The 11,553-nt window shown below is 42.2% G+C and overlaps 1 protein-coding gene across 1 annotated transcript; it reads right to left on the bottom strand.

Moving 5' to 3' along the window:
• Positions 1-6,465: 6,465 nt before the first annotated feature.
• On the bottom strand, positions 6,466-9,287 carry LOC110488124 (sclerostin domain-containing protein 1-like). Its single transcript, XM_090227842.1, has 3 exons — positions 8,926-9,287; positions 6,932-8,322; positions 6,466-6,880 (listed from the first exon to the last, which is right to left on the bottom strand). Exons 1-2 carry the CDS (start codon positions 9,119-9,121, stop codon positions 7,826-7,828), a joined length of 693 nt encoding a protein of 230 aa, XP_090083968.1. The 5' UTR covers positions 9,122-9,287; the 3' UTR covers positions 6,466-6,880; positions 6,932-7,825.
• Between the last annotated feature and the right edge of the window lie 2,266 nt (positions 9,288-11,553).

Here is an 11,553-nt window from a genome sequence, read left to right as displayed (position 1 = left end):
TTAATATATTACATAAATAAAATCAATTTAGTCTCAAATAAATAATGAAACATGTTCAATTTGGTTTAAATAATGCAAAAACAAAGTGTTGGAGAAGAAAGTAAAAGTGCAATATGTGCCATGTAAGAAAGCTAACGTTTCAGTTCCTTGCTCAGAAGATGAGAACATATGAAAGCTGGTGGTTCCTTTTAACATGAGTCTTCAATATTCCCAGTTAAGAAGTTTTAGGTTGTAGTTATTATAGGAATTATAGGACTATTTCTCTCTATACCATTTGTATTTCATATACATTTGACTATTGGATGTTCTTATAGGCACTATAGTATTGCCAGCCTAAATCTAGGGAGTTGATAGGCTTGAAGTCAATAACAGCGCTGTGCTTCATGCATTGCGAAGAGCTGCTGGCAAACGCAGGAAAGTGCTGTTTGAATGAATGCTTACAAGCCTGCTGCTGCCTACTACCGCTCTACTGCTCTATCAAATATCAAATCATAGACTTAATTATAATATAATAAACACACATAAATACGAGCCTTAGGTCATTAATATGGTCAAATCCAGAAACTATAATTTCGGAAACAAAATGTTTATTCTTTCAGTGAAATACGGAACCATTCTGTATTTTATCTAACAGGTGGCATCCCTAAGTCTAGATATTGCTGTTACATTGCACAACCTTCAATGTTATGTCATAATTATGTAAAATTCAGGCAAATTAATTACGGTCTTTGTTAGTAAGAAATGGTCTTCACACAGTTCGCAACGAGCCAGGCAGCCCAACTGCTGCATATACCCTGACTCTGCTTGCAATGAACACAAGAGAAGTGACACAATTTCCCTAGTTAAAAGTTAGTCATGTTAGCAGACAATATTACCTAAATATGCAGGTTTAAAAATATATACTTGTGTATTGATTTTAAGAAAGGCATTGATGTTTATGGTTAGGTACACATTGGTGCAATGACAGTGCTTTTTTCGCGAAGGCGCTTGATAAATCATCACCCGTTTGGAGAAGTAGGCTGTGATTCGATGATAAATTAACAGGCACCGCATCGATTATATGCAACGCAGGACAAGCTAGATAAACTAGTAATATCATCAACCATGTCACATTCTGACCTTAGTTCCTTTGTTTTGTCTTTGTTTTAGTATGGTCAGGGCGTGAGTTGGGGTGGGCAGTCTATGTTCCTTTTTCTATAATTTGGGATTTCTGTGTTTGGCCTGGTATGGTTCTCAATCAGAGGCAGCTGTCAATCGTTGTCCCTGATTGAGAACCATACTTAGGGAGCCTGGTTTCACGTTTGAGTTGTGGGTGATTCTTTTCCGTGTCAGTGTTTGTTCCACACGGAACTGTTTCATTTGTTTTGTTTATTCACATTGTTATTTTGTATTTTAGTGTTCAGGCAAATAAACAAGATGAACACAAACCATGTGTAGTTAACTAGTGATTAAGATAAGTTTAATGCTAGCTAGCAACTTACCTTGGCTCCTTGGTGCACTCTCGTAACAAGTGGTCAGCCTGCCACGCAGTCTCCTCGTGGAGTGCAATGTAATCGGCCATAATCGGCATCTAGAAATCGGCCATTCAACACAATCACAATCGCTTTTTTGTATTTTAATCGTTTTAAGCAGATGCTCTGCTTTTATGACACTGCACTCCAAAAAGTAAGTCCTGCAGGCTCTAGCTTTGACTTATCTTGATTATTGTCCACTTGTGTGGTCGAGTGCTGCAAGGAAAGACCTAGTGAAGCTGCAGCTGGCCCAGAACAGAGTGGCACGTCTTGCTCTTCATTGTAATCAGACGACTGATATAAATACTATGCATGCCAGTCTCTCTTGGCTAAAAGTTGAGAGACTGAGTGCATCACTTCTTTTTATAAGAAACATTGTGTTGAAAATCCCAAATTGTTTGCATAGTCAACTTACTCAACTCTGACACACACACTTACCCCACCAGACATGTCACCAGGGTTATTTTCACAGTCCCCAAATGCAGAACATAATTCAAGAAAGGGTACAGTATTATGTAGAGCTATATTGCATGGAATTATCTTCCATCTCATATTGCTCAAATGAACAGCAAACCTGGTTTTAAAAAACAGATAAAGCAACACCTCACGGCACAACGCCTCTCCCCTATCTGACCTAGATAGTGTGTGTGTATGTATTGACATGTAGGCTACATGTGCCATTTTTACATTCATGTAGTTCTGTCCTTGAGCTGTTCCTGTCTTTTAATGTTCTGTATTATGTCATGTTTCATGTTTTGTGGGGAGCCCAGGAAGAGTAGTTGCTGCTTTTGCAACAGGGGAGCCTAATACAATACCAAAAATACCAAATCACAGGTTAAAACACTTTTAACATAGGCCAGGCCCTGTAGTTACCTCATATTTCAATGATAATGCCTTGCATTACAGTTGGGAAGAAAACACTTCAATTTGCTCAACTTGCATTGGCTCAACCATTGGCTCAACCATTGGCTCAACCATTGGCTCAACCATTGGCTCAACCATTGGCTCAACCATTGGCTCAACCATTGGCTCAACCATTGGCTCAACCATTGGCTCAACTAACTCCAAGGCAAACATTATGACAATATTAGCCCACACAGCTACAGGGATGTACTTTCATGCTAGGTTAAGGACCTCATATTGAAGATTATAGAGACCCCAATTGGCATATAGAACAATATTTAAAGTATCTACTTTGGTTTAAATACAAGCATCATGAAACCTGTAACACAATAAATTCATTTGACTTCGTGAAAATCTGTTTTTTAGACCTAATTTACCACTTTTCCCATGTGGTTTCTTGCTTCACAGACTCCGTGAAAGTATGAAGCCTCACTAAATATTTGGTCAAATGATATATTTTGTGTATGGTTTCCTAGAAACAAAGGTGGCTCGACTCACCCCTTTTGGCTCAAGGGTCAACTAACCCCACTATCCACTTCCTTCCCTGGCTGACACTAGCCTATATCAACTCTTGACGATGCTCACTGCCCATCACCTCCGACATTCCACTCCATTGCATTTTCCTCATATTTGGCATCATCCACAGTTTGCTAATGTTTAGATATCATGCTAGCATTTTCAAGAGCGTTCCTACTGCTAGACATGTTCCACGCTTGTTATACAACATATCACAAGTGAGTAGAGATGATAACATTGACTGGTTATTATAAAGGTAGCCTACATTGTATCATCGACCTGTAGGCCTAATCACCACAGCCTATTGTCTGTGGACTGTTTGGGATGGTGCGTGCCGGTCACGTAGATATCCAGCCGGTTCGCACGCTCATTAACTAAAATGTTCTATCTGCTCATCTACGTTTTCCTATCTGTGTTGTGTATTGGCCACTGATATTTAAACTGTTGAGAACTATTGACTACAGAGTGATATACTGTATGAATGTTAAAAACCTTTCCAAATCACTCTCTAGTGGCGTCATGTGTGGAATGTTTTAAACATGTTTCATCATTTCATAATTAATCAACTTTTTTTAAAACGCCAAAAATCTGGTGTTTCTATGTCAAACGGTTTCCTTATATTTCAGTCTTCTGTGATGTGTATAACATGTGATGTACTGTATACAAACTCCAAACGTAATACATTTCAACTCTATATCTGACATGGTACAGATGTCTTCTTTTTAGTGAGCCCATAACCTTGTGTGTGAGGTGTAATACTTGTGTTTCCAAGTAGAAAGACTACCAAGAAACACTGTTTGACCCTGATTTAGCCCACTGCAGTAAAATGTTCATTAATAAAATACCTGTTTAGGTGCATTTTTTATTATCCCAGTGTTAGGTGTTGGGCTTCTACTAGACTCTCAAAAGGTTATATTGTAGTAGTTGTCCCAGTGAGGCAATGATGTCAGACTGAAGGGAGAAAATGGGTGACGAGGGCATGGGGATAGAGCCAGCTGTCACAGCATGGATAAACAGGTCATATAATGTAAACAAATAATAATAATAATAATTAAAAACTGTCATTAGAACAGGGTGAAAACTAAATCCACACTGCACTTCTAAGCTCTGGCTTCAAGTCAATTTGGACACTGGATTTTCTCCTGAATTTACATATGAGGTCAACTGCCATTACATTCCACCAATGTACTCTAAAACAGAAACTAACTGAAATTTCAGTTCTAAGATTTGATCTTTTAGAAACGGAAACCCAGGGGCCTCCACTGGGCTGTAGTCTACCAATCACAGGCTGTCTTTGTCTAGCAGGACAGATTCTGTACGGTCTGGATGAAGACATCCTTGTGTAACATCCTGCAGGAATTAGAATCAGGCGTGCATCCCAGAGATTAAACTCCTCTCTCTCTCTCTCTGAGAATTAAGCAGCCATTCCCTGACACCCTGGCTATTGGTTTCAGAATCGGAACACACATGGAGACCGCCCGGCTCGCCGTCCATCTACAAGGCTCTGGCCAAATGTTGTGCACTAAATACTTTAAACAGGGGTGCCATTCCGGAAGTAGTCATTTTATTTTGACTACGACCAATATGCTCTATGCTGTGCAAAAGGGATACGATGTTTGGTTGCAAGGAGATGGATTGATGCAGTGTTGCTGCTTGCTGTGACTGATCATTTTTCCCATCAGTGTCAGATCAGTGTCAGATCATGGAAGCTGCTAGCCCATGTATCCTCATGTCTACTATTGGTGATAGGGAGGATTAGCCTTGTAGTGGCATTGGCTCTAAATGACACTCTGGTTTGGCAGCCAGCCTGGTAATAGCAGATAATTATGTCATAATTAATTGGGCCTCATTATAATGAATCGTTACCACATGGACACCGCTCAGTTCAGCTCCGACCCCCACCTGCCCAGCACCCGGCTGGGGTGAGAAGGTCACCATCTACCCCCTGTCATCAGATCAACCACCTGGTTGAGTTCAGTTGGGCACACCATAGAAAAGGAAACAAAAAAATTTTTTTATGGAAAATGAAAATGACTGTTTTTGATTGGAATAGTATGAAGTCCAAGTAGTCCCTCCCTGATTTAGTTCTTGTTTCTTCAGGCGCTAATGATCATGACCCTAGTTTCTCAGGTATAGGTTCTGGAGGTAGAAAGAAGAAAGGTGCCTCACACTTCCTGGGAAAGTATTCGATGCAGTTCTATCAGTGTGAGACATCAGACTACGACAGGATGTGGAGTTCTGTACAAGTCAAGTATTACAAGATTACAAGGCTGAGCTTCAGAAGTGCTTCCATAAGCATGTAATTATGGTTCACAGTCCTACACAGAGCCAGGGTTGAACAGCGAGAGAGAGAGAGAGAGAGAGAGAGAGAGAGAGAGAGAGAGAGGGGGGATGTGGTGGGGCCAGCAGTGTGGAGATTGAAACACTGGCAGGCTAGGATGTGATGAGAGGGTATAAGTTACAAATTGCATGCTTCAAGATTAAAGAGAGGTAGAGGGAGAGCGAGAGAAAGAGAGAGGGGGAGAGAGCGAGAGGGAGAGAAAGAGAGGGGAGAGAGAGAGGGGGGGGGTGAGAGGGAGAGAAAGAGAGGGGAGAGAGAGAGGGGGGAGAGCGAGAGGGAGAGAAAGAGAGGGGAGAGAGAGAGGGGTGGGGGGAGAGTGAGAGGGAGAGAAAGAGAGGGGAGAGAGAGAGGGGTGGGGGGAAAGCGAGAGGGAGAGAAAGAGAGGGGAGAGGGAGAGAAAGAGAGGGGAGAGAGAGAGGAAAATAATGAGTAAGTAATATGATTGCAGAGTGTCGGACAATGTCTATAATTCTTTAACGGCATCCGATTGACTTTGCAAATATGAGTTTATTGTAAGAGCATTTTTTCATAGTGTGTTTGTGGTAGTTACAATTCAAATTAAAGGTAGTAGTTACAAGTCCTATAGCATCACTGCTACTCAGGAGGAGAATATGTTGTCAGGGACAATTACAGAGAGGAAGTTTTACAAGCCTTGTATTATTGTGTCAATGACACAAGCTCTGCTCTGAGATTCACAGACATGATTTCCCTATGCTTCTTCCACCTTATGGTACACACCACTCTGGTGCTGTCAGATTTAGAACCACTCTGTCCTAATGCCAAAACTAGCTGCCATCCCCTAACTAGGAATATCAAGGGTTCCCAATGCTCTTTGAGGAAGACATAACTTCCCCGTAATACTTGCACTGCAAGTACTAAATATATAGCTTTCATGGTATTACAATGAAGGTGTATCTGACACAATCATGTATGTTAACATGTAGCTCCTGACTGGAACATGCCCAGTAGCCTGAAGGAGAGAGGATTCCTGCACAGAGTACAGTTTCTATTACACTCAATAGAACATTTCATCACTGGCTAATGCTTCTGTTGTTACTGACTTCCTGTTTGCTGTGAAGTTATAGCTCCTCTGCCTGTGGCCTCATGCTCAAGGCATTTAACTACTAATGATTAAAGCACAATTTATTGACAAGTAAATCAATTGTTATTATACAAATAATTAAAGAAAAGTCATTTTTTTATATTAAATCAGTGATTTAATCATAGTAGACAATATTTATTTCATTATCCAAAGGCAAATAATTTGAGACACAACTTGTCCAGAAAGTGATTACATGGAATGTAGCAAATATATATATAAAAAAGATGAGCTTATTTCTATTAAGTTTAGCTATCTCCTTACAAAAATATATTACATTGTCATAGTAATCCGTTACATACTTTTAAAAGTAATTATAGATGTGGCTGATGTACCTAGTGTAACTTTATGAACAAATGCACAATGTTCAATCACCTTATTACGGGCAAGGTCATTAGGATTAAAGGCATGTTCCACAAAAAAAAAGTGATATACCTGATCAAGTGTATTTGTGGCCTATGCCTAACTCTGAAAACAAGGATATCAGAACACAGGAGTAATACCGGGATACTTGTACAGAGAAACCCTGTGGCTGCGTATTTCATGGAGGCTCGTCACGACATCAGCTCTCTGAGATACATTGGTATTGAACATGTAAAGACTCCTAGGAGGGGGTGAGATACTGATCATCTATTACTGAGAAGAGGATTGTATTGGATTCACCGTTGTGGTACCATGTCTCCTAAAGGTCTGAACCAAGAGTTTAATATCAGACTCTTTCTTACATGAATTTGTCACTTTGATTTGCCTTGCCTTCCAGGTCTCTTACTTGGTCCTTTTGTACCTAAATATTATTTTCTGAAACTACTATATGTGCCCGTCTCATTGATATCACATTATTAGAGATGCACAAATTGTTTTTGCCCCCACCATGCATCATGTGCTTATTTGGTCATGTGAGGTGAAATGTGTATATTTTGGGAAGTGAGCACTCAGTCTGTTGGACAAGAAGAAGATCTGTTTGGGTTGGAAATGTTGTCAAGAAAGCGATGATTTGGGAGTCTTAACAGTATGAGGGCCTTCTTGTTCTTTACTAGTATACTTTGAAAAGTAACACAAAGAGTATAGAATCACTATTTATATACATACCATGCCATTTTATGTTATTATAAACATGACTATTTGGACAACATACTCAGCTGTTGATAGGAACACTTCATCTCACGTTGTCTAATGTGGTTCTTGTACTAATCAAACTAGTCTTCTATCACATACAAAAACACATACATTTACAAACACATCCACAGTGGTCAATATTTGGCAAACCAGTTGCACTGTCTGAAGAATCATTGCATAGCCTTCTCCATATAGCTACTTTAAACATAGCGAACACATTGGCTCCAGCTATACAAAACGAGTGTCTGTTGGTGCTGCAGTTGTTTCTTAAGTGGGGGCACAGAGAGACCTTCCATCCCCTCAGAGGTGTACAGAGCACCCCTGACCAGAAGTCTCCTTTCAGTCATTTTTAGGCTGTTCTTCAGCCCAGTCCTCCTGCCCAGAAGGTCCATTCTTCCCTTCCTTTCCCTTCCTCCTCTTGGGCCCCTGGAGTGTGGAGCCCTGGCCCTGGCCCTGCCCCTGGGCCTGCCTGACCTCCACCTCTGACTTCCCATTCCCTGAGTCATTGTTCTGCCTGGAGTAGCGTTTACACTTGCAGGAAGTAACCACAGTGATCTTATAGGTCCTGGAGCTTCCGTTCTGACACTGCAGTCTGATGCGCTGGGTCCGGGTCCGGTCGATGACGCAACGCCACTCCTGGGCCTCCCGCCGGCTCCAGAACTTTCCGGTGTAGCCGGGACCGGAGCCGATCCAGTTGGGCAGTAGGTGGGAGGGAAGACACTCCCCGGCACAAACCAGCTCCTTGACCGGGTTCAGGCTGGTGCACTGGCCATCTGAGATGTACTTGGTGGAGCGCAGCTCTCTGCAGCCCACCTGGCTCTGTGCCTGGCCCTGCTCTGTGACAGAGCGAGAGAGACTGTTACCTTCTGTCAGATACATATTGTCAAAACCTAATCTTGCTGTCACACTTTTAGGCAGAACATTGAGTAATCCCAAAAATTCTAACTAAAATATAAATCAAACGATGCTCAAATGATAATGACATGCAAATACTTGAAAGTATTTTAGGTGTGTTTGATTTATTTTGGAGTTGCATTTGGGATTATTCCATGTAATGCTCTTATTAAAGATTGGTTTTGACAGTTCAACAATAACTGTGGCATGGTCAGGGTAATCTGATGTGCAGCATGAGTTAACAAGAAGTCCAACACAATTACAAATGCTTGAACTTTTAACTTTTCTCCCATTCAAACACTCAAGTCTCCCATTCAAGTCTATGATTCAACTTTAGTTTATTTAACTCCCATTTTTGTCTGTGGAAAATGTGCCTATATACAGAATTATATAAATTCCAATACTATATAATCAATACTTTAGCAATATACATATTGACCTTTTGCTAAATTACACTTCAGGATCAGTGTATACAATGATTCTGTTTGGTCCACTATGAATTGTTGAATTAATCCATTTAGAATGTGCATAAACATGCAACTCACCTTTCCTCGCATCGCTGGTCAAGCGTCTTCCTCCGTTGCGTGCTTGATTCATTGATACATTACTACTCGGTGTATCCTGGACCGTGCTGATCAACTGAGCGTTTAACGTTTCCGTGGCGCCGTTCTTGACAGCTTGACAGCTTCTTATCAGAAGGCAAAATAGCGCAAGCTGGTACCCACTCGTGGTAAGAAGCATCTCTGCACCTCCCCGTAGGCACTCGGCAGGCAGGTAGGTAGAGAGTGAGAGAATGTATGTGCAGCGATCTAAAGGAGGAATTAGGTCGTTATGATGTTACTTTACCTATTGTTCAGTCGCTTATATACCCGCCTCTTGTTTTGCCACAACATCTTAGTGCGCATGCAGTGCATGCTTTTTCTGAATGACCTAGGCGTTTTCACTCACAGCTACGCCCACAAAAGCAAAGGGCAGTGCGTTTTTTTACAGCTTGTATACTCCTCCAAGTACTATGTACATAGGCGGCCAGTCAGTTGAGTCAACACATAGACAGACAATTAATAGATGTTTCTGTCAACATAGTTTGATGAACGTTGCTGTCCTCTATGGATAGGCCAGTGGACAAAACATGATCAACACCTATATAAAGGTTTATAACAAACTAGCAATACTACTGGTTTGTTGACCATCAGGTAAATGTATTCATTATTGAATGAATGTATGCAAATCATATGTAGATAATCAAAGAGTGCCACATACCAGTGGCATATCCTTTGATACTCTATTTCATGATGATTTGTAAGTTTATAGTTTTAAAAAAAATTCAATTTCTGAACGGATTGATTTGTCTTAACAAGGAAGCTCAGCTGGAGACCCTGCAGTCAGACCAGGTGAGTACATAACTCTGGTCCAGGGCGATAGTGTGCGTTCCTAGCGGAAAGCACTAATGCCCTGGATCAGAGGTAGTGATTACTGTAGTTCTCATGTGTTCTCTCATCCAGTGATCTCTCCATCTCTGCAGTTCAGGTGCTTCAGGTAAACTCACCAACATGATGTATGATGCATTACCCAAATCAGAGAATAAGACAAACGTTTAGATCTCCTCCTTCATCCCTCCATCCACCCATTCATCCTGTCGACTCCTTGCCCCTAAGAACCAGTGTCTGTTTTCACTCCTTTCCCAGGCCTGCCCTGACAATGAATTCACCCAACGTCTCCTCAGCTATGTCCCCTCCTTTGATAAGAGTGAAAATAAATCCACTGTAAAACTGTCCAGGCTCATGCCATATTGTTAAATAAGTAGCTTTTCTTTTTCATATCTTATTTCTTCTTTCTTTTTAAAAGCCCCGCTGTCCAAACAATCTCCTATTACCTCCAAAAAGCAATGTTAGTCATACTGTCTGGAAGAAGGGGAGGGAATGGATGAGGCTGAGGGGAAACTGAGAGGAGGGAACCTGGGGGCTTAAAAGAGGACTATCAAAGTTATATGATACCATGACGCAGGCAGCATTCGCACATTTATACATCTCAAAAAACTGAAATTTGAGATCAATCCTTTTATGCTTCCGTGAGTGACATGACATATAGGTGAAGAGAGAGGGATAATAGAGGGGGAAACAGGGGGATGGTAGGGGGGGGGGTAACAGTGGGGATGTGAGGGATGAGGAAACGGAGGGGATGTGGAGGATGAGTTAACAGAGGGGATGTGGAGGATGAGTTAACAGAGGGGATGTGGAGGATGGGTTAACAGAGGGGATGTGGAGGATGGGTTAACAGAGGGGATGTGGAGGATGGGTTAACAGAGGGGATGTGGAGGATGGGTTAACAGAGAGGATGTGGAGGATGGGTTAACAGAGAGGATGTGGAGGATGGGTTAACAGAGGGGATGTGGAGGATGGATTAACAGAGGGGATGTGGAGGATGGGTTAACAGAGGGGATGTGGAGGATGGGTTAACAGAGGGGATGTGGAGGATGGGTTAACAGAGGGGATGTGGAGGATGGGTTAACAGAGGGGATGTGGAGGATGGGTTAACAGAGAGGATGTGGAGGATGGATTAACAGAGGGGATGTGGAGGATGGATTAACAGAGGGGATGTGGAGGATGGGTTAACAGAGGGGATGTGGAGGATGGGTTAACAGAGGGGATGTGGAGGATGGGTTAACAGAGGGGTTGTGGAGGGTGGGTTAACAGAGGGGATGTGGAGGATGAGTTAACAGAGGGGATGTGGAGGATGAGTTAACAGAGGGGATGTGGAGGATGGGTTAACAGAGGGGTTGTGGAGGATGAGTTAACAGAGGGGTTGTGGAGGATGGGGGATGAGTCAGTTATGGCTCTATTCAGACAGGCAACATGACAGCACCATGCTCGTTAGTTAGCTGGCCCCTATGAGCAGCAACCACACACATACACTATGAGCAGCAGCCACACACACTATGAGCAGCAGCCACACACTATGAGCAGCAGCCACACACACAAACACTATGAGCAGCAGCCACACACACTATGAGCAGCAACCACACACATACACTATGACCAGCAGCAGCCATAAGAGGCAGGGGCCACTGTCTGTTCTCCCGTGGGACCCTGGGCAGTGGAAGCTTGAGAACAATACTGACAGGAAGCGGAGACAGGGGTCTATAGAATTCAACAGCATGGCCGTAGGACTTAACT

Source organism: Oncorhynchus mykiss, chromosome 30 (assembly GCF_057628025.1).
Source record: "Oncorhynchus mykiss isolate SJ-2025 chromosome 30, ASM5762802v1, whole genome shotgun sequence".
Lineage (NCBI taxonomy): Eukaryota > Metazoa > Chordata > Actinopteri > Salmoniformes > Salmonidae > Oncorhynchus > Oncorhynchus mykiss.
This window is presented reverse-complemented; position numbering and strand designations above follow the sequence as displayed.

Bases quoted from the DNA above. Each gene is read 5' to 3' on its own strand.
- LOC110488124 (XM_090227842.1), bottom strand. From the start codon at position 9,121: ATGCTTCTTACCACGAGTGGGTACCAGCTTGCGCTATTTTGCCTTCTG. The intron at 8,323-8,925 runs GTGAGTTGCATG...GCTCTGTCACAG, and splicing joins GACCAGCGATGCGAGGAAAG to AGCAGGGCCAGGCACAGAGC.